The sequence below is a fragment of the Thalassophryne amazonica genome, chromosome 7, assembly GCF_902500255.1.
Source record: "Thalassophryne amazonica chromosome 7, fThaAma1.1, whole genome shotgun sequence".
Lineage (NCBI taxonomy): Eukaryota > Metazoa > Chordata > Actinopteri > Batrachoidiformes > Batrachoididae > Thalassophryne > Thalassophryne amazonica.
The window spans coordinates 64401425-64427454 of NC_047109.1; the positions used below are offsets into that span (position 1 = coordinate 64401425).

Genomic DNA, 26030 nt, shown 5'->3' on the forward strand with positions numbered 1-26030 from the left:
TTTTCCTTGCAAGAAAAATCCGCCGAGCGCACAGGACCACTCCCCACACAAAGGCTGCTCACAGGCGAATGACGCAGCCGACAGGCGGGACAAAACTCACTCATGCGCACTAAGGTTCAAGGTTGGCTGATGCAATGTCACGTGACTCAGATCCATAAAGTTTTAAAAAAAAAATAAAAAGGTCGGTTTTTTCTAATAGACCTCATAAGTTCTATATAGGTCAGAGCCCCATCGACGGATACAGGGAAACCTATTATTCCCCTATACAGGACAATCCATCTGTCACAAATTAATAAGTGAAGTCGCTAACTCAGGGTGTGCAATGAAACATGGGTATACCCAAAGGTCATTCATGATAAATTTGGCCCGAAAAAGATAATGATAGTGATGATAATGTTTTGATAGCAACGTATAAAAGGTCAACGCAAAAAGCGACACAAAACTTGATTTAGGACATGATTTTGGACAGGACAGACAAAATTCTTGGAAATGGGTGATATGGGGATGAGTTTGGATGATTTTCAGCAATGGACAATGGTTACGAAATAAGGAAAAGGAAAGAGGAATTGGTGGCACAAACGTTCAAGAAATGAATATGGCAATCTTGCCAGACTCTGAACAAGTTGTCCAATAAAACCAGGCAGATTATGAATCACTACTTCAGACCAATGACGGGGAAACAAAACTAGACCCCATGAAGATTAACAAAAACAAGTGGATGGGGGAGAAGGATGGAGAATGCTCGTAAACTTCTAACTTCTACAATATATTCATATTTCCTGTAAACAGCGGTATCACAGCTCATTCAAATGTCGCATTTACGTAAATCAACGATAGCAACTTCAAGAAAACAGTTCTTATAACCTTCTATAACATATTACTGGTTCATTTCACAGAACAATACATGAAATTTGTTGAAAAACAATGATATAACAAGTGGTTTTCATTCTCATCACAACCATAAACAAATCTTTCAAAGAAATAGCGATCTCTATGTGCACTAATATGCTCGGCTTCCTCAGTTGGTTCCTTCAATTGAAATTAATATGGAAATTATGGTTGGTTGTAAGATGGGGCACTTCAGGTTTGCATAATGTGCACTGGGGCTAAAAAGCTCAAAAACTGGGTTCCCAGCTTACTGGCTAGGCAATAATACTGGTGTCTGTCTGCTCAGGCTGGCAACAGAGCGCATACATCATGGCCTGCATGAGCACCCTTGCCTTTATTCCAGGATCTTGGGCATTTGTTGAACATGGAGACCATGTTCCACAAGTCAGTCACTGCTTTCTTCCAAGCTGCATGGCCCTATGCTACTACATCATGTTTACTCTGTGTTAGGGTTATTCTGGGTGAATTAAGTCCTATATAGGCCCTGAGGACCACTGGTGCTAGTGCTCATCCTTGATACATGAAACGGCTGACATGTATTTATATTTATATAGCCCTTTACAGCAGCCAAAAGGTGATCAAAGTCAAGGAATACAATTCATGAGCATAAAAGCAAATTTATAACAGAATTAAAAAAGAAAAATACCAGTCTGACTCGGGTTACTTCTCCAGCCGTGGCAGGTACCCATTTACAGTTGGGTGGACTGACAACGCAGATTAAATGTGTTGTCCAATGAAACAGACAGACAGTGAGAGCAGGAATAATAATCCAGGTGTACGCACATAGTGGTCATAGAGGGCACCAGGACCTTGTGATTAGCAACTAAGCTTTGCAAGTAACTTGATTAGCCTGTCCCTTTATTTTATCTTCTGGTCATTGTGCTCTACAACTCCTCTGAATGACATTCAGGGTAAAATCAGACATAAAACACTTTCTCTGCATCATATGCCTTCTGTTTTGTGTTGATAGATTGGCCACAGCAGATGACAGCTCGAATGATTTTAATCTGCTTGAGTTAGCTTTCTGTTAAAATAGCCAAAAATGATTATGAAGTTTTTACTTACCACTGTCGACAATCTACTTGCTCATGGGGTTGGTAAGGTCTAAACCTTATTCATATAGAACGTTGAGGTGATTTATGTTATTATGGGTGGATTTATGTTATTATGGGTGCTATATAAATAAATATATATATATAAGTAAATTCAATTACTCGTATATGACAACTATTCACCTTTACACTGTCTTCCCAGTGTCTGTTTAACACTGGATAGACAGTTTGTCATCCATAAACACACATGTGTGAAAACAGTCCTTAAACATACACACACACGAAGCAGTGGAATGTGATCCTGGAGGAATTTGAATGTCTTCAGGTCTCCATCATCATCAGTCTCCAACATTCACCAACTATTTTCCATCATCTCCATTTCTTCCAGCACAGTACGGAGATGGAGAAAACAGTCAGTGAGCGATCAGGGCTGAATATTTCTCACTTTGTTGGTATTGAGAAACATACATCACATGGGTTATGACAGAGACGCAAGATCAAGTCTAAAGCAAAAACAGAACTAAAACCACAAATTAGGCTGATTGATAGAAATATTTAAGTTAATAGGCAATTATCACCTATTTGCAGTGTGAAGTCATTCCACGTGTGTTCCAAAGGCAGGGTACCATGTGCCAAAGGTCTGAGGGCAGTCAGCGGGAGAGCATTTCTATTTTACTATAAAAAGGGTCACTTTTACAAGATTCCTTTTGCTATTATAAGACTTTAGGGAACCTACATTTCCATTTCAAAGTGACTTAACTGACACACATCAGTTACAGCAGCGTGCTGCCAAAAGTATCATCCTTCATTCACATCAGTGGAATGTCTCTCGCAGGTATAATGTGTGCCAGATTAAAAGGAGTGTGACACATTTACATTTTAAAATGCAAATCTTTTTTCCACACTCTGCTATATTACTTACCGACACACACAATCCCTCGGTGGCCTTAATGGCATTTATATAGTTTCTTTTGACAGAATTCACAATTAGTCAAAGAGACCGTCTGCAAACGGTATATAAAGAGGTATCAAGTGGAAAATACCACAGGATACACATGTGCACCATTTCAGCACAAGGAAAAATATGCATATCCCAAAATTAAGAGACAACACTATTTAATTACACTAACAAAGTAAATATAATCACGTTTGCATTGACGATAAAAAGGAATGTGTTCTCAATCACTCTCTTGCACACACACATATGCCACAGCCTTGTTTTCTGCACTTGCAACCACAAGTATTTGGATTGGCTCATCAATCATTAGGATCTATTTTTTACCTCGTACTGTTTAAAGAGAGAATTCTTGATAAGCTGTGAGGCGACAGGTCCATGAAACACAGAGCAGAGTGGGACAGGGAAGAGAGGGGGGAAGGAAACATCAGCAGACCACACAATAAGCAACACTCCAACACTGACTCTTTCCACTTAAATGCCACAGATGCAATCAACCTTTCCATCTAACAGCAGTGCACACCAGCCCCTCTGCCACACAAAAAGGCCACGCTTTGAAGCTTAAAGGTTTCAGGCAATTACGACCTTTAAGCATGACAATTTGCACAGCTCTGTCATTCTTCTGAGTTGGCGGACCCTGAGGATTGTTGCTTTTGAGGGTTTCCACTTTTGATCTCCTCGTGAAGTGCTAAAAGGATGCAGGTTAATTTGAAAACTGCTTATGGAAAAGCTTGGCAAGGATCCCAAGACCAAAGTACTGGAAAGATTTGATAAAAATCACACAAGCTACCATAACCAAGTGGCCAGGAACATTTCAAAGCCTTTATCACTGCTTGTCATCATTTTACAGTTAGCTGTCATTGTTTTTCCCGGGAATGTGTGTGTGTGTGTGTGTGTGTGTGTGTGTGTGTGTGTGTGTGTGTGTGTGTGTGTGTGTGTGTGTGTGTGTGTGTGTGTGTGTGTGTGTGTGTGTGTGTGTGTGTGTGTGTGTGTGTGTGTGTGTGTGTGTGTGTGTGTGTGTGTGTGTGTGTGTGTGTGTGTGTGTGTGTGAGAGAGAGAGAGAGAGAGAGAGAGGATCAATGATGATGTGCTATCCACTTGAGGGCAGTATCATAACTATCTTTAAGCCCAGACAGCACTCTTGGACTCTTAAAGGAGGTGCATGCCTGCACCTAATGTGAACTTCACTAAACTTTACTTTGACTTTTCTTTAATAGATGAAGCAATTTCTCAGAAAACTTTCCCCAAATAACCTGTGTGTCGAATCCCAGTGACACACTGCTGCCAAAAACACAGTGCTTGGCCTGAGAGTGGATTGTATTTCATGGTTCCTGACAGCTCTGTGCTGAGTGGGCATTGTGGCTCTGCCGCCTTCACTCCTCCTTTGTGTCTCGCTGAAGACAGGCAATAGCCAGCAGCTAAACTGAGAAAAGAGGATAGTGGGTCCTATTACTGGCCAGTGCTAAGATCTAATTAGACTCCCCAAATGTTATACCACTCAGCTTATATTAAATGTTTAGAAGCCAGATAATTTTAGAATCTGCACCAAAATCCTTTAGCAAAAGTACTCAATGGCAGTTGGTGTTCATTCAAGTTATAAAAAAAATGAAGATGGAAATAGTTTAATTTGAGTTGCATACAAACGATGTGTGCCACTTGCATCTTGGATTGTATATTTTCTGAACAATTTGCAATAACTTTGAAAACTTTCACCTTTTTCTTTTGTTGTCGTTCCAGGGTGGTTGTACAGCTTCCATTGTTATCCTGCCCCTATAGTTACGTATGGATATTGCAACTTCTGAAAGTTTCACATTTATCTTGGAGGACTCTCACAAAAGCTTGGAATGAACGGAGCATACATAGGCTTATCTTGATACAGGAGAAATGGCCGTCCGCGCTGGGCGACATCTTGTAGGAAGTGGCATGAGTGCTCTCAAAAAAAAAAAAAAAAAAAAAGTGTCACACCTCAAGCAGAACGGACAAAACCCTTGAAGCAAAATGTGACAACATCCAAGAAGTCTTTTTTATATTTTAAAATTAGTTTGACACCAATAATTAATTTTAAAATAAGTGTCACACAAAAAGAAAGCACAACCAGAGCCATTAAGAAAGAAAAAATGTGGACATTTTAGTCTCTAAAATAGTTTGGTTGCTTGAAGGTGAAGAAGATATAGCCTCCAAAGGGTATATTAGCACTGACATCCATAGTAGACAACAGAATATCTTCCTTGTTTTGTTGATGATCTTATGCCTGCTTGAAGCTGCACGATGTCCAAGTGTGGACAAGGTTACAAGTGCAACAGATTTAGTACAACAGGTGATCCCAATGCAAAGAACAACAAACAGGGTGACTCCAAAACTTCTTGAATTAGCGTTATGTGACAAGCCAAGGTACAAACAGTAAAACTCACTTGAACCGTCATCGCATAAACCGGATATTTGCACTCATGGGACAAAGCAAAAGTCCCAACACTTTTGAACGGTTTTCTATGTAATAAAACACTGTATACCGGATTTTGTATAATGGATTTTCACTCACATTGGATAAAACTTCCCACCACATCATAATCTATTTCCATTAAAAAATCCTTGCATGTACCGGACAAAACAGTTTGTGCGTGCCCAGTAACAGAGGTACCAAATGAAGTTCACTGGTACCGTATTTCCGTGATTAAAAGACCGGCCGTTTATTTTTTCAAACCGTACTCAGACACAGGAGGCAGGGCCGGTAATTATTAACAAAATACTGCTTGGTGCCTGCACTGTAATATGGTGTTAAGTTTCACACATATCCTTGGGTATGACGAACCAAACAGCTTTAGATCAGAGCCCTCTGCTTAGTTGCGAACTCTCCCCGTGACATGCACCTGCTAAATGACACAGACCGCAAAAGGCTGTGATTTGTCACTTTTACATTTTTACTCCTCCCTCTCCCGTCACATTTTAATTTGCAGTGCGCACGCCAATTACATTTCGATCATGGATCAAATATGTTTGGCATTAAAGTCCGCAAATATGAACAACTTTACAACACGGAGTCGGAAATGTCATTGCATGGCCACAAAGTTATGGAGCTGGAGAAGCATAAAAATCAGGCTTTAGGATTTTAAGGTACCACTCTATAGCTGACACAGAAAAAACAGTAACTCGACCAAATGTAATCCTTTTTATGCCCATAATGTCCGACGCTTACCTAAGCCGGCGTTTATTTTTTTTCAGATGAAGTTTTCACCTGGTTCCGATTTAAGGTCAGGCATTTAATCAAGGAAATGCATAAACCTAACTGGAGCTGGGGATTCCTTGTAGATCCTTTGGTGCCTCCTGACTGTAACTAATCCGTTACATACATATTACGGATTTTGTCCATTTTATAGATATAGCGGATTTTGTCAGTTTTATACATATAATAGATTTCAATTATAATGGACGAAATTTGCGTGGTCCACCTGAATATATTATATGCGAGTTTGGCTGTACACCATCCAGGTGATTAATTTTGTGTGTAAACAGAGGAAGATACAGAGGACAGGGTGAGATGGAAACCACTGATCTGCTGTGGTGACCCCAAACAGGAGCAGCTGAAAGAAGAAGAAGGTGATTAAATCTGTACACAAGTAGTCACTCAGATGGGATAAACACTTTTACAAAGGGTAGACAAAGGAGATGAGAGAACAGTCAGTAACAGTAAATCATGACAAGATATGATCACAAATAGACATGATTACATAAGATGTACTGGCATAGAGGGACGGAAGAGAGAAGCTTAAATTAACAATGGAATAATCACAGAAATAAATAGCAACTGTGCACAAATGTGGAATTAAAGTGAACTATCAAAATAAAACAGGACATGAAAAGTGCAAATGAAAACTGACTGGGACATTACAACATTATTCTCAGCCGTTTTTTTTGTTTGTTTGTTTGTTTTGTTCTTTTCGGCTACTGTGGTTATAATGCTTCAGTGATCACAGTGCCTCTGTCGTGATGGGTATTACAACTTTGAAGTAAGTATATTTACACCTAAAATCAGTTTATTTTTAAATCTAATAAAGATCAAAACTACTACCGAGTTTTACCGCTGGGTGAGAACATTACATTTTCATGCTTTTCAGACAGTTAAAGAAGAAAGGGAAGAAAAGATGCAGCCAATAAAGAATAATAGTTTAGAAAAGCAGGAAGAAAAGAAAATGAATGAATGGAGGAGATATGCCCTGGACAGAACTCTGTAGAAGCAAGACTGAGTACATGTGTGTGAATGACAGAGAGCCTGGTAGAATAGTGCGGTTACAAGGAGTAGAAGTGGTGAAAGAAAATGAGTTTAAATACGTGGGGTCAGCTGTTCAAAGTAATACAGAATGTGGTAAAGCGGTGAAGAAGAGAGTGCAGGTAGGGTGGAGTGAGTGAACAAAGGTGGCAGAAGCCAACGCAAGAGTGAAGGGGAAAGTGTACAAGATAGTAGTGAGACCAGCTATGCTGTACGCCTCAGAAATGGTGGCACTAACAAAAAGGCAGGAGGCAGAGCTGAAGATGTTACGATTCTCTTTGGGAGTGAGGAGAATGGACAGGATTAGGAATGAACATATTAGAGGGACAGCTCAGGTGGGATGGTTTGGAGACAAAGTCAGAGAGGTGAGACTGAGATGGTTTGGACATATGCAGAGGAGGGACCCAGGGTATATAGGGAGAAGGATGCTGAGGATGGGGTCACCAGGCAGGAGGATAAGAGGGAGGCCAAAGAGGAGATTTATGGATGTGCTGTGGGAGCACACGCGGGTGGTTGGTGTGACAGAGGAAGCTACAGAGGACAGGATGAGATGGACATGATTGATCTGCTGTGGCGACTCCTAACGGGAACAGCTGAAAGAAAAGGAGGCATACTAATACCATTGGCTGTTGAATTTCTAACTTACTGAGAGATGTAACTTACTGATCTAACTTACTGTTAGATGTAGCCAGCAGTCTGCATATGTTTGTGATGAAATTCTACTTCTCATCAACTTAATGCACAGTGAGGGGCATGCACAGTTCTGTTGCACTGCCGAACCTCATGCAAGACTGTGGGGTACAGCATGGAAGAATCAACTCCCCAAGCTGCTCCCAAACAAGATCATTGAAGCCAACTTGACACTTGCAGGAATTTGATGCCTGCACTGGTACGCAATCTTGTGTGCCAAAGACTAATCTTGACCCAGATTAGTCTTTGGCACACAGATTAAGCCATCACTTGACCCAGCTATCTTAGCTAATTATAGGCCAATCTCCAACCTTCCTTTTCTCTCAAAAATTCTTGAAAGGGTAGTTGTAAAACAGCTAACTGATCATCTGCAGAGGAATGGTCTATTTGAAGAGTTTCAGTCAGGTTTTAGAATTCATCATAGTACAGAAACAGCATTAGTGAAGGTTACAAATGAAATAAAATTTTATTACAGAGATTAGAGCATGCCATAGGTATTAAAGGCACTGCGCTTCGGTGTTTGAATCATATTTATCTAATAGATTACAATTTGTTCATGTAAATGGGGAATCTTCTTCACAGACTAAGGTTAATTATGGAGTTCCACAAGGTTCTGTGCTAGGACCAATTTTATTCACTTTATACATGCTTCCCTTAGGCAGTATTATTAGAGGGCATTGCTTAAATTTTCATTGTTACGCAGATGATACCCAGCTTTATCTATCCATGAAGCCAGAGGACACACACCAATTAGCTAAACTACAGGATTGTCTTACAGACATAAAGACATGGATGACCTCTAATTTCCTGCTTTTAAACTCAGATAAAACTGAAGTTATTGTACTTGGCCCCACAAATCTTAGAAACATGGTGTCTAACCAGATCCTTACTCTGGATGGCATTACCCTGACCTCTAGTAATACTGTGAAAAATCTTGGAGTCATTTTTGATCAGGATATGTCATTCAATGCGCATATTAAACAAATATGTAGGACTGCTTTTTTGCATTTACGCAATATCTCTAAAATTAGAAAGGTCTTGTCTCAGAGTGATGCTGAAAAACTAATTCATGCATTTATTTCCTCTAGGCTGGACTACTGTAATTCATTATTATCAGGTTGTCCTAAAAGTTCCCTGAAAAGCCTTCAGTTAATTCAAAATGCTGCAGCTAGAGTACTAACAGGGACTAGAAGGAGAGAGCATATCTCACCCATATTGGCCTCTCTTCATTGGCTTCCTGTTAATTCTAGAATAGAATTTAAAATTCTTCTTCTTACTTATAAGGTTTTGAATAATCAGGTCCCATCTTATCTTAGGGACCTCATAGTACCATATCACCCCAATAGAGCAGGCTTACTTGTAGTTCCTAGGGTTTGTAAGAGTAGAATGGGAGGCAGAGCCTTCAGCTTTCAGGCTCCTCTCCTGTGGAATCAGCTCCCAATTCAGATCAGGGAGACAGACACCCTCTCTACTTTTAAGATTAGGCTTAAAACTTTCCTTTTTGCTAAAGCTTATAGTTAGGGCTGGATCAGGTGACCCTGAACCATCCCTTAGTTATGCTGCTATAGACTTAGACTGCTGGGGGGTTCCCATGATGCACTGTTTCTTTCTCTTTTTGCTCTGTGTGCGCAAAGAAAGTTTTGAAATGTTAAAAATTTCTGGTATGCATAAATTTCATGTCACTTGTGTGAACTAGTCGTGAACATTGCGCAATCTATTCGCAAACATTGCATGTCACTGTGTGTCACTGCTGGAAACAAATCGCTGCAAGTGTCAAGGTGGCTTTTTGAGCATACCATCGAATGACATGCATTGGCATGATGAACTGCATGCCAGTGCGGGGATAAAATTCGTGCAAGTGTCAAGGTGGCTTTAATTTGATTTGCTTCACATCCAGGTCTATACTTTTGCTGATAAAAAATATCACAATCAACTGATCCTCAAGTCAGACTCTTTAGCATTGGGTTCTGGGCCAGCACGACCACACTGAGAGAACTGTACAAGTTACCCTTTTTACCAAACATCATTTGTTGGTAACACACCCATCAAAACTGTTAATCTGACATAAAACATTCCTTCAAAGGAGTCACCACAAAAATAATTGTCTCTACGAAGTTCCTGAATCATAATTGCCTGTCAAAACCAATGAACTGCCCCACCCCTAAATGTAACGTAGTCCTGTAAACTGCACAGGAACGAGATGCATGTTGAACAGCTTGAGGGTGGAGGAATTTAGAACTTTCAAAACAATGCAATCAGCTTTCTTTTTTTTTTTTAAACATACAACACTGCATAAAACCCTTCTGTACATCTACAGAGATGTTTACGTGTAATGACACAAAATCCGAGATGCAATAAATGAAGGTGAAACACATCTGCTTTTCTGCAGGTTTGCCAAACCAAACTTTATTCGGGCGCTGGAGTCAAAGTCAAGACAAGAGATTACCCTCCACAATTCCATCTTGGCAGTTTTAATATTTAGTTCCACACTGTGGGTCTAAAACATCAAGGTTACACTGAAGGATCAGCCAGAAACAAGAGTGTTATTAAGAATCCAGGTCAGACGCCGTACATTATAGTTGACAGAGCTGACATAAAAAAACATTTCATAGTTGTGATAGTCCAAAAGTCTATGTGTTTTATTTATGTTATTCTAAAACATTCTTGTTATTTCCTGACAGCGTGTGTTTGGGATAGCCTTTATTCACACTCTGCATCACTTAATCTAAAAGGAATCAGCATTGCGAAAATAAGTCAGTATCCTGCCTTACTTTTGTTGCGCTATACTTCTGTCTGACTTGCCATCTTTCACACCGATAACTGCTTTTCAGACCCCACTGACAGAACAATTCCTGTCACACAACACTTTCATGGTACAGTGGTAAAGCTCTTTTAACACAGGTTTTCAAAATATCCGGTCTATAAGCTTCCATTGGGCAAACATAACAGTTTGTTAATCAAGTCAAATGTACAACTCTTTGTCTCCCCTCAATAGAGAAAGCAAATCCTGCCCAAGGCTTGAACACCAAGGGCGTCTGTATTTGCACTGGAATCCCTCAGTACCAACACTGTGCTTTCAGAACAAGCTCTGGCGAGAGACGGCTTTGTTTAAATTTCACCCACCGATAGATATACCTCAAAACAGGAACAAAACAATAGAACTTTTCGCTGAGGAGGTATGAAAACATTAGCAGGATTTATAAGCTGGAACACACCAAATCCCCCAAGCAATGAGAGATCCGCACAAGCACACCTAATCCATAGATGCCTCATTTGCTTATCACACTATATCATTTACACAAAGCAGGGAAGCTTCATACCGTCTTATATCCCCAGGGCATCTGAGGTCAGGTGCTGGAGCAGGAACATTTCAATAACAGTCATTTATTATAACATGGCTTTCAACAGTGCACATCTTGGTCACGCCTGATTGCACTCACTTCCATCCTCAATCCAACCACAAGAAGATAATAAGAGCAGGCTACAAGTCAAACATACAAACAATATGCGAAACATTATGTTTTTATACTTCTGTCAAAATAACGTCATGCTGTAGACTAAACACGGGGGGGGGGGGGGGCTTGATGGATGTATTCTGATAAGAGGAAAGTGCTTTTTTAAATAAAAATAAAAAAACTTGGCAAATTCTCACAAAACATTTTAAAAGCCTAGAGCTGTGCCATTTAAGGATTGTAAATGCATGAGTAGCTAAAAGTTATCATAACTTGAATCCTACCACTAAACCTCAAAGAACCTACTTTGAAACCTGGGTATTTATGAATTTATGAAACTTCCACATGCAGTTTCCATCAAAATAGGAAATGTAGCTTTAGCACAAGAGTCCAACTCCCAAAACTCACTAGCAATTTTCAAATTTTTTGCCTATTAGATTAAATCTTTCCAGTAGAGAGAATTCCCAGACATTTTGAATAATTTCACTAAGATTGTGTATACAGTAGGCATGTGAATCTCATCACTGACAATGATTAGATACGCAACTCGATAAACTACCAGCGATACAATGCATATAGTGATACATGACGATACAATTCACTCCTGTTCCTGATTCGATGCGATTTGATATGTATTTTATGGCGATTCAATTCCTCACAATGTGATATTATGCAATTTGGTGCGACACAATTAATGATGGGTATTGATAAGCTTTTATCAATATCAATGCCTTTATCGATTCTGCTTATCGATCTGATTCTTTATCGATTCCCTTATCAATACCTCCTGTGAATTTTCTGTGTGTTTTCTATGTCAACAACATTTTATTGAGTTTTAAAGTAAATAAACATGAAATTGGTCACTGGATCCTTGATTTCTGGAAATAAATAAAAATCAATAAAATCTGTACATGATCACTGGATCCTTGATCTATGGATATAAATAAAATCTGTACATCATGGATACTACATTTCTGGACAGAAATAGAAATAAACAAAATCTGTAGTTTTTGTCAAAAGCATTTACATTCAGATGTTATTGACACAAATGTAACTCCATAGACTATGAGCTGAGCTCCTACATCTGGCTGCACTACACGTCAGGATGTAATTCATAAGTAATGGAGGACGCCTCATTTTTTGGGGGGGGGGGGGGGGGGGGGGCAGGTTTGGTCAGTTGTAGGCTGTTTGTATTATAACGTTTGGGAAGAGGTGTCATTTGATTTAAAATGGCGATTTCTCTGAAGTTATTAATTAGACCGAAATCTGTGCGGCTCTTTGGAGCTGCGCACTTAGTCCCACAAAACAGAGGATATTATTATTATTATTAATATTATTATTATTACTGTAGATACCGATTTGTAGCAATTAATCTCCACATGCCTAGTATACAGTGCTATGTGTCTAGTAGAAGTGTATTTGTTAGCTTGTAATTTCTGACAATAGGTTTCAGCAACCCCCCACCCCCAGCCCCAACCCTACATTAGACTAAGCAGTTTCAGATAATGAAAAAATAATTTCTCACATATGAATGATGATGCTAAAGTTTAATTTAATCAGTTCATATTCAGGAACATACTATCAGTACTGACCCTATGTACACCTTCTACTTTAGTGCAAAGATAAAACTAAATTCATTTACTACAGGTTGACTAAAATGCTAGATATTCCGAGAGTAAACAAGGCCACGAAAATGACAAACACTGAACCTCACAACTTTGATGTGTGGTGTTGGCTGCTCTAGCTGGGTTGGGAGAGACAAAAACCTACTTTTTGTTAATCTACCTTTAACAATCGAACATCAGTGAGATCAAACTAGAGAATTATCGCAGTAGAAATGCGATTTATGGATTGGAAGCATACGTGACCACAAAAAAGTCTTGATTTTTGCAGTCAAAGTTCTTCTCTATCAGATGTTCAACAGATCATTTACACTACCAGGTCAGCATGTCTTGTGTTTAAATAGCTCTCACTTTTGGTAAGAAGGGACCAATTAAAATGTATAGCAGCTGTGTCATTTGATTGTTAAACTCCATCAGAAAAATTAAAGCTTACCATCTTGCTCTATTTAATCATTAAATACAGTAAATGTCTCAAATTGTAAGTATGTAATGTTCTGAAAATAATAACGTGCTGTGTTCACTTTGCAGTAATCCCACATGACAAAGAGCATACAAAATGCAAAATATGGGTGGAAAATAATGGAAGTGTGTGTTATTTCAAAAAAGGTGATGTCAATGGGTGACTGGAATCCTAATTTGTCATAAGAGCAGAATCCAAGAGAGGCTGAGTCTTTGAGGAGCAAAGATGGGCAGAGGATCTCCAGTTTGTTAACAAATGCATGAGAAAATGACTGCAGTGTTTAAAAACAATGGTCCTCAGAGAAAGATTGGAAGGGATTTGCATATTTCTCCTCGAGAGTGTATGATATCATTAAACAATTCAGGGAATTTGGAACAATTTCAGTGCGTACAGTGCAATAAGGCCGCAAACCTATGATGAACACACATGATCTCCAATCCCTCAGATGGCACTACATCAAGAACTGTTATTTATCAATAACTGATATAACTACAAAGGAAAGGGATTATGGGAAACTTTGTCCAGCCCAACAAAACAGAATAACATACTTTATTGTGCAAAAAAGAAGCCTTATGTTGACACTGTGCAGAAGTGACTTTGAATTCTCTAGGCTCAGAGGCATCTGGGTTGGACCATCAGACTGTAGTAATTTGTACTGTGGCCAGAGGAATCAGTATTTCAGATATTTTTTTAGTAGAAAAAAATGCCATGTGCGCTAGACCATGGACACAAACAACCAACAACAAATCCAAAAGCCAGGGTCTGCTTTGATATGGCATTGTGTCAGTGCCCTTGAAAAGGTCATTTACACTTCTGTGATGAAAGCATTAATGCAGTCAATAAGATTTTAGAGCCACACATGTTGCCTTCAAGATGACATACTGTATTTTCTAGGGATGCCCATGGATTTTTCAAAACTCCACACATATTACATAGGCATGGCTGTGAAAGAAGAGATATGGATACTGGACTGGCCTGCTTACTGTTTTGACCTGTTCCCAATACAGAATGTGGAGAGAATTTTAAAATAAAAATGCAAAAATGATGGCCCCACACTGTCACATCTAAGGAGAAGTAAGTAAGTTTTTTTTACTGTTTCGTCTGTTTTTCTGGTCGCATTCTTCTCTACGGAGCTCCCCCTGCAGCTCGGGATTACGTATGTCACATAACTGCCATAAAAACTCACTGCCAGTGTCATGTCAAGATGAACTACCCATCAAGAAGAGCTCCAGCACGAAACTACGCATCTCTCTCTACCCCAGACTTTAACACCCATCGAGTAGAGCTACAAAATGTATGAATTGTTTAACAAAATGCAGTTTTGAAAAGTGTGCACTGTAAATTAGCAATATGTATACAACCCCAATTCCCATGAAGTTAGGATGCTCTCTAAAATGTAAATAAAAACAGAATACAATGATTTGCAAATCTTCTTCAACCTATATTCAATTGAATACACCACAAAGACAAGATATTTAATGTTCAAACTGATAAACTTTGTTGTTTTTGTGGAAATATTTGCTCATTTTGAAATGGATGCCTGCAACACATTTCAAAAAAGTTGGGATGGGGCAACAAAAGACTGGGAAAGTTGATGAATGCTCAAAGAACACCTAATTGGAAACAGGTGAGGGTCATGATTGGGTATAAAAGAAGCATCCTCAAAAGGCTCAGCCGTTCCTAAGCAAAGATGGGGTGAGGATCACTACTTTGTGAACAACTGCACGAAAAAAATAGTCCAACAGTTTAAGTTTAAGTTTTATGTTTCTCAATTTTCAATTGCAAGGAATTTAGGGATTTCATCATCTAGAGTCCATAATATAATCAGAAAATTCAGAGAATCTGGAGAACTTTCTGCACGTAGGCGGCAAGGCCAAAAGCCTACATTGAATGCCCGTGACCTTCGATCCCTCAGGCGGCACTGCATTAAACAAACCAACATCATTGTGTAAAGGATCTTACTGCGTGGCCTCAGGAACACTTCAGAAAACCATGGTCAGTTAATACAGTTCGTCACTACATCTACAAGTGCAACTTAAAACTCTACCATGCAAAGCGAAAGCCATACATCAACAACATCCAGAAACACTGCCCCCTTCTCTGGACCCGAGCTCATTTTAAATGGAAAGACGCAAAGTGGGAAAGTGTGCTGTGGTCTGGAAATCATGGACGTTTGTGTCCTCCGGACAAAAGAGGAAAAAGACCATCCAGATTGTTACCAGCACAAAGTTCAAAAGCCACCATCTGTGATGATATGGGGGTGTGTTCGTGCCCATGGCATAGGCAACTTACACATCTGTGATGGTATGGGGGTGTGTTAGTGCCCATGGCATAGGCAACTTACATATCTGTGATGGCACCATCAATGCTAAAAGGTACATCCAGGTTTTGGAGCAACACATGCTGCCATCCAAGCAACATCTTTTTCAGGGACGTCCCTGCTTATTTCAGCAAGACAATGCCAAGCCACATTCTGCACGTTACAACAGCGTGGCTTCGTAGTAAAAGAGTGCGGGTACTAGACTGGCCTGCCTGCAGTCCAGACCTGTCGCCCAATGAAAATGTGTGGTGCATTATGAAGCTCAAAATATGACACCAGAGACCCCAGACTGTTGAACAACTGAAGTCATACATCTAGCAAGAATGGGAAAGAATTCCACCTGCAAAGCATCAACAATTAGTGTCCTCAGTTCCCAAACGCTTATTGAGTGTTGTTAGAAGGAAAGGTGATGTAACACAGTGGTAAGATACCACTGTCCCAGCTTTTTATTTGCACAATAACAATAAAGTTTATCAGTGTGAACATTAAATATCTTGTCTTTGTGGTGTCTTCAACTGAATATAAGTTGAAAAGGATTTGCAAATCATTGTATTCTGTTTTTATTTTCATTTTTCACAAAGTCCCAACTTCATTGGAAGTGGGGTTGTAACAACCATGGAATGACATTGTTTTGTTTTTTTTTCCAGTCATGGTTATCTTGGCCATAGTAATTGAGATTAATGATAATATCACAACAATTAATAAACATTGTGTACAAATTTAAAAAGGCCTTATGCTGGAATCACAAAGTACATTTTATTGTAAGTTTACACTAATATTTTTATTGAATAGTTTTTCCTATGGGCCAATATCAACTGAACTTATACTGAATATAATAAATTATCTATCCTATAAAGTCCAATGGGTATTGAGAATAAATGGACTGCATTTCTATAGCGCTTTTCCATCTGCATCAGATGCTCAAAGCGCTTTAAGGTGCAAATAAATAAGGATTATGATGAACAATTATCGCAATAATAAAAATGTGCCTATTTAAAGAATACTTTTGAGTACATTTTACACATTACTATGTTCGGATGAACAATTTATACATTTATTTGCCCTTCAAAATAAGTTAACTTTGTCAAGAGTCATATATTAAGTGAATGAATGTGAAACGTGATAGGGGGGCTCATCTCAACAGAACACCAGCCCTTCTCTCGACGCAATCCATGCAACCCTATTAAGACAGCAACACCCTACAGAAATACACAGAGAACTGAGTTTAGCTCAGGCAGATCTCTCTCTCTTGTTCTCTCCACCTTTCCCGCATGCGCAATCTCCCTGTCTGCCAGTGTTACTCACTCTCTCTCTCTCTCTCTCTCTCTCTCTCTCTCTCTCTCTGTTCCCCTCTATCTCTCCACCTCCCCCGCAAGCACATTCTCTCTATGAAAATATGACGTCATGCTTTCAGATCACTCCAAACTCCACTCAAAAGCTTTAGCCCAGCAGCAGGAATGTAGGTCTACATCAGTTTTTCACACTTCTTTATCTTTCAGCTCTGCTATTCCAAGAAAGCCTGACCGAGGTTGAACCGTGTATGACCCCCTCGCTCTGTTGTGCTGTTTTCTCTTCCTCTCTTCTTCCGACAGCAATTTTTTTTACTTATTCGCTGGCTCTGCCATGATTATGACCATGTAAGAGATAAAGTCTTGGTTGGCTTGTTGTTATAGCCGCTAGCTCACTAGTTTCTTGATCGGGGATGTGTATGTGTTGTTGTTCTAGTGCCATAAAGGAGTTTGTGTTTCTCACGAGACCTGAGACTCTCATTTACATGACACCCGGTCGATGTCTCTGAGGTTGCAAGTGTGATTTTTTTGCTACAAGACCCTTGGTGGCTGAGAGAGAGCCCCCATTCTCCCCAAAACAAGTCATTTAACCATTACAATTACTCCCAAACTGTAAAATTTATGTAAAAAACTTACTTAGTTTCCCTTTAAGATGGGTTTACAAGAAGAATGATACACTTCATCACTTTGCAGCCTTAATGCCAAAATATCTTTAAAGTGTTATGAAAAGGAACAGCAACTACACATAGTGGTAAACGCTTTAGTACCCCAACTTTTTTTGGAATGTGATGCAGGCCTGAAATGCACAAAAGGATGTATATTAACAAATAAAATTATGCTGACCACAAAAAACATGAAATATCTTGGGTTCATTCTGTGTGCAATGAAACAGAAGTCAAAGTAAATGTAAGAATCACTGTTTGTTCATTTTAAATTTTCATTTTCGTACTCTCCCAGTTTTTTTTTTTTTTTGGTAAATGGCAAAACATCTTGAACACCAACAATAAGTCTAGTTGCTGTAGAAAACATTGGCCTACGTACATGACTAAGATCCTTCAATGACAGACGGTTAACCCTTCTTGGAACATAGTTCAGCACACTTGAAAAAGATCTAAGCAGAACCACACACTCTATGTCTTTTTATTTCCAGTTTGCCACAGCGACTGAGAAAGTAGATTAATTTACCAGCATTTGCAAAACGTTTACCAGCGTTTGGAGCATCTGGTGGTATTTTCACCCATCCAAATATGTGATGTGCAAGTGCTGAGCTATTTTCCATCTCACCCAGCCAAGCAGGGACGATGCAAATGAATGCACTAGCAGAGCAGGAAGGTGAGTGCCACAAAAACAAACTTTGATGAGGTCTATTACATGAAAGCAGAAAAAAATGCTTCTCCGTGACATTAACTGAAGAAATAGACTGCTGTGGGTGGTCAGAGTCAGCCTAAAAAGAGGAAGAAAAACAAACATACACACTGTATTTTACCCTTATTCTGCATGAATAAATGTTTACAAAGTAATTGTGAAGGAGTGACTCACAATCATCCATCAAAGTATAACATCTGCTTGTTACACCCGACGTATCTCAAGTGGCTGCGAGCTTAGCCCGCATCAGCTCCTCCAACATACTGATCTAATAAATAAATCAAAGAAATTAAAGCTGAGTAATCACTGCTTTGATACGTCTAATTCCTCCAGCCAAACTACAGCGGTCAAATTTCATAAATACCAATGCACATCTGGAGCACTCTCAGTCCGGATGATCATGCTTGATATCCTGCACATGTTGCAGCAGTGCAAAGTTCTCTCCCCAGGCTCTGACCCCAAAAGTCAACAAAGACATCAGTAAAAAGGGAAGCAATCCCTAGGTTACTGCCTGTACAGCGATGTCAGTGTTCTACCTCAGGAGCCAAAGGGATCTTACATTTTAAGGCATGAGTGTAAAAACAAAAGACAAGGGCATAGGCAAATGGTAAAGGAATAACTGTCAATGCGGAGGGTGGATATTGAACTTGTACTCTTACACTAAATGCAGTCAATCTACACAAGACTTGCCAGATCTGTCATGGCCTTCCAGAAACATTGGGATAATAAAAAACAGCTTTGCAAAATGCCACACCATTTCTTAACGGCAAAGCTCTCTGCCACATTTTGATTCACTTATATAATGTTCGTCCAACATTTCACTTCAGCTGTCAATCAAAGGGGACTAGCCAAAGATGTTAATGCAAGCAGTAATCACATTTGGATGGAATGACTTGTTGTAGAGATAACTGGTCATTTTTTTGAATGAGGATAAGTCTCTCAGAGTGCTTTCATCACAGAAAATAACTCAAGCAACTTATTCATCAGAGTACAATTGTTGGATTTCTTCAGAGGAATGTCAGGAGCGCGCAGAGATTGCAGAGATGGCAACCATGTGTGATTTCCCTCTTCACAAACACACTGAGCACACACTGAAGCATTGTGAGTTTGAATCCCAGTTACAGCTCAATGTGTCCATGAACACTAACCATGAATGTCCTTCGGGGGCACAGATTTACACCCACCAACTCCATAGAAACATGGGGGGAAAGATGTCGAGAAAGAATTGTATACAGTACAATTCCATCCGTATGCAGTGAGAACTCTTAAGAGCTTTGTTTTTGTACGCAGAAAGTACTTTTTCTGGCAAATTTTGCAGTTTGTACAACTTACTTGTGCACTCGCATTTGAGTTTTGCCAGTTGACCAATCCTTTTGCAATTGAAGAATAAATATCCAGTGCGGCAGTCCACATTAAATACTGGTTTGCATCATCTTGACAACTTATAGCAATGGTACAGTTACAACCAGCTGAAAGAAAAAGTACAACTAATAGTCGTTGTTGGAATGCCATAGTGGTTGTTACATATTTTGAGGTACTGGAGTTGATACAATGACAAGCAATATGAATGACCAACATGCGCCAAGATGATTTGTAAATACACCTCTAAATAATGCCACCACATTGGCTGCCAGCACCAAAGACATTACTACTGTCCTGCTACTCTGACTGCTGCACAAACCAGGGGGCATCTCAACAATCAGTTTACTCAGCAGAAAGTTGCTTTGTGAAACTATACAATTTGAGAATGTTTACTTTTAAGACATATAGATATACAATAAGCTGTCAAGTTATACTCAATCTGTCAACTCACCACGTCCATAAAAATCACATTCAGAGTGCAGCATTGTAGTGCCTCGATGCTTGGACTTACCCAAAAGACATCTTAAGGCCAACTTTTTCCTGGCCTTTGCTTTGACCTTGATTATTGAAAGCCTTTGTCACATCAAGAAAACTGAAGGTATTTTCAAGTCATTTGCTATAACAATGTAGGTACCTCAACAAATTGTACAATAAAGAATACTACTTTTTACTGGAAACAACTGCTATGCTGTAAGTTACTTTTATAATATACAGGTATTGGATGAAAAAAAAGTCCACATTCTTTGTCACTTTTTGTTGTGAACCTCTATCTTTGTGCGATCCATTGTCATTCCCCACCCCCATTACTTATGACTTGGCCTTGAGGTTTCAAGCCTGGTTCTTGGGGGTCAAAACCTTGGCTTGGGCTTTGGGGGCTAAAGCCTTTGCCTCGAGGTTGCAAGCCTGGACCTTTTTGACCAAAACACCTTCAAAGTGTTGCATTGGTTTGCTTGGGATACACAGGTTCTCACAGTAAGTGATTCAGTTGCTTGCACAGGGTTTCACCTGTTTGGCTTTTATAATGTAGCAGGATAAGCTCAATGTATGCTGCATGACAGCTGAAGTATTAGAGTAATTGCTGAAACAGACCAATGAACTAATCATTTTCCCTTGGCGCCCCATTTAAGAAATTCTCCAGCAGTGTGTAATCCATTTCGAAGGCATGAACTAAAGGAACAGATTCAGTATTTAGTTAAGGAACTGAACAGTGAATATGTTTTAGACCTCCCAAATTATGGCTGTCAAATCATTACAGTATTTAAATTAAAGAACTTCAAACAATGTCTTTGTGGGTTGTAAAGAAGATAAACTTATCAGTCACGGAAAGCTTTTGCATCATTTCTCAGCAGAAGACAACTGTTAGATTTAGCATGAGAAAAGTCAAAAGTGTGCTGAAACCACACAGACAGCAGTCGCCCCTGATCTCCTTTGACCCAAATGAGAGTACAAATCCATGAGTGTCATTGGAATAGCTTTGGAGGGTAGTGTATAGTTTCACCTGTCTGCCTTTCAGACCTAGATCTGAACAGGTAGAAGAGAACAGACCTATAGAGTTCTCTTCCCACCGTCCCTCCCACCGTCCCTCTTCTTTTTCTCTTTTTTATTCATGACTGGCTAATCTCTTCTCAGGTTTAGGATTCCCAGTCTGGGCTCTTTGAGAAGGAGGAAATATGGGGTTGGGTAAACATCAGGGCTCTGACTACAAGGATTACAACACCCATATATCACCGTGACAACTCTCTTTTCAGCGGATAACAAGTCACCAAGACCCTGTGCAAGGAGGGATCCGATGACGCTTCCTATCACCACAGCAGAAACTGATAGCATAAACCACCATCGTTTTCACAACAACATGTCAGTTTATAGGAATACAATGGCTGCTTTTTCTCGCACCAATCTTCAGATTTTAGTTTGGTTTGCAAGACATACAGTGGATGTACTGCTACTTAGTATTACTCTGACTAATGTGAAACCACGGTTAACTGTCTTAACAAAGTCCACATTTTATCTCACCAGAGTTCAATGAGGTGGACCATTTGGTCAAACTCTACACTTGTAACATTTGTACTGCCAATGGGATCTTATTTCCACGTAAACATTGGATGTAATATTCTCATATTTCTGTTAGAATGAGAATGTTTTATTAAGTAACTCCTTGAAATATAAATGTATGCAAGTAGTACAGGAAATGACACTCACTGACACGACAGAGGGCAATTTGAGAAAAATGTTTTTCAGCAGATGTATCAGTTTTTTCCAAATACCTTGCATCATGTGGTCTTGATCTGTAGTTGTGTATATCATTACACAATTGTATCTCAGTGCAAGGCTGCATCTCTGACTCTTACACACCTATTAAAAAGGTTTCTTGGCTGCTGGAGGTGCACATGTCTTTCATAATAAACTTAGGTATGCATTTTTATTGGATGCTCTTCATGTCTACTAGTGTACCACCCAAGATCTGTTCCACACAATTAGCACGTTGACACTTTGTTGGATTTCTATGTAAAGTTGAGAAAAGGTATGAAAACATAACAGTACAACTCTGTTCAACACAATTCCTTCCTAAAACCTACATGCAATTGAACAGAAGAGAATGGACCAATCAACACATTCAGGGATGGCACTCCACCAGCTGGACTCATTGTCATGCTGACGCTTGTATCATATTACCGGAAGTCAGGAAAGACAGGCAATCGTAACAGAGTAACCTAGCCAACTTGGCTTGCTTGACAGTACCCATGAATCAAAACATGGCAAGTAATCCTGTTATGGAGCTTAGATTGAATGGGCTATAGATGCCTTGCCAAGTGTAAAACTCAAACACTGAGTATGGCATATTACCATTGAAAGTAAAAAATATAATGCAATGTTAAAATACCCTCGGCCGTATGAACACTGCTTATTCTTTATAATTTGCAGTTGTTTAATTAATTATTAAGATCCCATTGTCTTACATACATTTTGTACATGTTCAAATCAAATCATCATTAGTTCATGTTGTGCAAACCAAGGAATATTTGTAGATCACCCTCTGTGCATTTGCAGGTATTAATGAGACAAATTTAACTTCATACGAAGTTAGCTTTGAGGTAGCGGAAGTGAGCATGCATGCTAATGTCTGTAAAATGTCTTGTAAATAACTGCAGTGGTGTTATCAGATTCCAAAAACAGCATTTTCAGTTTTAGAAGTGTTTATTTCTCGCTAGCTTTTACATAATGACCTATATTCAATTGAATATACCACAAAGACAAGATATTTAATGTTCAAACTGACAAACTTTACTGTTTTTGTGCAAATATTTGCTCATTTTAAAATGGATGCCTGCAACACGTTTCAAAAAAGTTGGGATGGGGCAACAAAAGACAGGGAAAGTTGATGAATACTCAAAGAACACCTTATTGGAAACAGGTGAGTGTCATGATTGAGTATAAAGGAGCATCCCAAAAAGGCTCAGCCGTTCACAAGCAAAGATGGGGCGAGGGTCACCACTTTGTGAAAAACTGCATGAAAAAATAGTCCAACAGTTTCAGAACAATGTTTCTCAACGTTCAATTGCAAGGAATTTAGGGATTCCATCATCTACAGTCCATAATATAATCAGAAGATTCAGAGAATCTGGAGATCTTTCTACACGTAAGTGGCAAGGCCGCAAACCATCATTGAATAGCCGTGACCTTTGATCCCTCAGGTGGCACTTCATTAAAAACCGACATCATTGTGTAAAGGATCTTACCACGTGAGCTCAGGAACACTTCAGAAAACCATTGTCAGTTAACACAGTTTGTCGCTACATCTACAAGTGCAAGTTAAAACTCTACCATGCAAAGCGAAAGACATACATCAACAACATCCAGAAACACTGCCGCCTTCTCTGGGCCCGAGCCCATTTGAAATGGACAGACACAAAGTGGAAAAGTGTGCTGTGATGTGATGAGTCCACATTTCAAATTGTTTTTGGAAATCATAGACGTCGTGTCCTCCAGACAAAAGAGGAAAAAGACCATCCAGATTGTAACCAGCGCAAAGTTCAAAAGCCAGCATCTGTGATGGTATGGGGGTGTGTTAGTGCCCATGGCATGGGCAACTTACACATCTGTGATGGCACCATCAATGCTGAAAGATACATCCAGGTTTTGGAGCAACACATGCTGCCATCCAAGCAACATCTTTTTCAGGGACGTCGCTGTTTATTTCAGCAAGACAATGCCAAGCCACATTCTGCACGTGTTACAACAGTGTGGCTTCATAGTAAAAGAGTGCGGGTATTAGACTGGCCTGTCTGCAGTCCAGACCTGTCACCCATTGAAAATGTGTGGCGCATTATGAAGCGCAAAATACAACAAAGGAGACCCCAGACTGTTGAACAACTGAAGTCATACATCAAGCAAGAATGGGAAATAATTCCACCTAGAAAGCTTCAACACTTAGTGTCCTCAGTTCCAAAACGCTTATTGAGTGTTGTTAGGTGATGTAACACAGTGGTAAACATACCACTGTGCCAGCTTTTTTGAAACGTGTTGCAGGCATCCATTTCAAATGAGCAAATATTTGCACAAAAACAATAAAGTTTATCAGTTATAACATTAAATATCTTGTCTTTGTGGTGTATTCAATTGAATACAGGTTGAAGAGGATTGTATTCTGTTTTTAATTTACATTTTACACAATTTCCCAACTTCATTGGAACTGGGGTTGTTATAACAGGTGTTATTGGGTTCCAAAAACAGAATTTTCAGTTTTAGAAGTGCTTATTTCTCACTAGCTTTTGCATAATATATGAGAAACATGCATATAAACACACAAAACAAAGTGGTTTTGCAGAGAGCAGCCACTGACGTCACACTGCAGCTCTTCTCTGATTGGCTCTCCCCCTAACCCTAAACCCCGCCACTCAATAACAAAACTGAACAAATTAAAACAGAATGTGACATTTTAACCTCCTAAAATACCTCTTAAAATAGGTCAAGGTTAGCCATCTTTGAACTTGCCCAAGGTCTGTGTCCCAAGAATGTTCCTTGTAAATTTGAAGCCTCTGGCAGCAGTGGTGGGCACAGTTCCGCTAATCCGCTAACCGCTAATTAACGAAGATGACAGAGTTGACATTATTGTAGTTATTCCATCCGGATTAATTTGATTTCTAAATCAAAACCATAAGTCAAACCTGCTTTTCTTTTCAGGAAGTCTGCCTCATGGTTGGACCACTGTATGCTGTGACGGATAATGACTATTCCTTACAGCACTGGGCAGGGCGCACAAAGACAGAAGCGCTGACTCATTGGTTGTGTTTGGGTTTGTAATCGCCTTTGATTCAGTCAGAAGCGTTGCCGTGTTAAAACTCAAAATCAACTTGTTCATAGCTGAGAGTGTACTGGAGACAATACTTAAAGTTATCGATTAGCGATTAGCTGTAGGTTATGATAAATTTTTGGTGGTTTATTGGTTTAGCGCAGGGGTGGCCAAGTTCGGTCCTCGAGAGCCACCTTCCTGACACTCTTAGTTGTGTCCCTGCTCCAACACACCTGAATCCAATGAAAGGCTCATTAAAAGTCTGCTAACGAGTCTTATTTAATGGTCATATTTATTTAATGGTCATATTTGATGGCCTCGGGAAATAAAAAATAAAAACAGGAAATGACTGATTAGGAAGCAGCCGATCTGCTCTGTGTCAGCCTGATACTGTCAGATCTCAGTAGTTAAGCAGTGCAGGGCCTGGTTAGTACTTGGATGGGAGACCTCTTTGGAAGACCAGCGGCTGTGTGTGTTTCTCCGAGTAAAACTGGAGTTGTGTCAGGAAGGGCATTCGGCATAAAACGTGTGCCAAATACCAATGCAGATCTGGCTGTATCTGCTGTGGCGACCCTGACCAAAAACGGGAGCAGCCGAATGGACAACAACAACGACTGATTGGGAAGATCTGACGTGTCATGTTGTTGTTTGCTGTATATCCCTCTAATCTTCTTAACGTTTTGCTGTTTTAAATTAAAAACACACAAGGTTCCTACCTTAACTGACTTTGGATGCATGCCACCATCTACTGTATAGGAGTGTGCTGAGGGACTTAAAAATGTTAAATTCTTCTAACTCAGTCTTTCTGGAAGATAAATTGCCATAAAGGTATAATATCATCCCATTCCATTCCTTGTTCTCTCAGGACATCTCCTATTCTAAGTTCTCAGATTGCCATTGTTTCCTGCCGTGTCAGTCCACAGTAAGAGTCTATTTGTTGCTTCCCTTGAAACACGGATGTTTTAAATATTCTTCAGGAGTTCGCATCACAAAGAACACATCACATGCTCTGCTGCCACCT

General features: G+C 39.6%; 1 protein-coding gene across 3 annotated transcripts in view; it reads right to left on the reverse strand.

Moving 5' to 3' along the window:
• crppa (CDP-L-ribitol pyrophosphorylase A) overlaps positions 1–26030 on the reverse strand; it is a 125154-nt gene that overhangs the window by 15272 nt on the left and 83852 nt on the right. Inside the window, exon 10 of one of the 3 annotated variants that reach the window (XM_034174332.1) lies at positions 2863–2908. The exons of 1 other annotated variant lie outside the window; for it this stretch is intronic. In XM_034174332.1, the coding sequence (XP_034030223.1) occupies positions 2888–2908 (21 nt within the window). In that variant the 3' untranslated portion in view covers positions 2863–2887. Of the gene's footprint in view, positions 1–2862; positions 2909–4141; positions 4314–26030 lie in introns of those variants that run through there. One more of the 3 variants, XM_034174331.1, reaches the window with a different exon arrangement.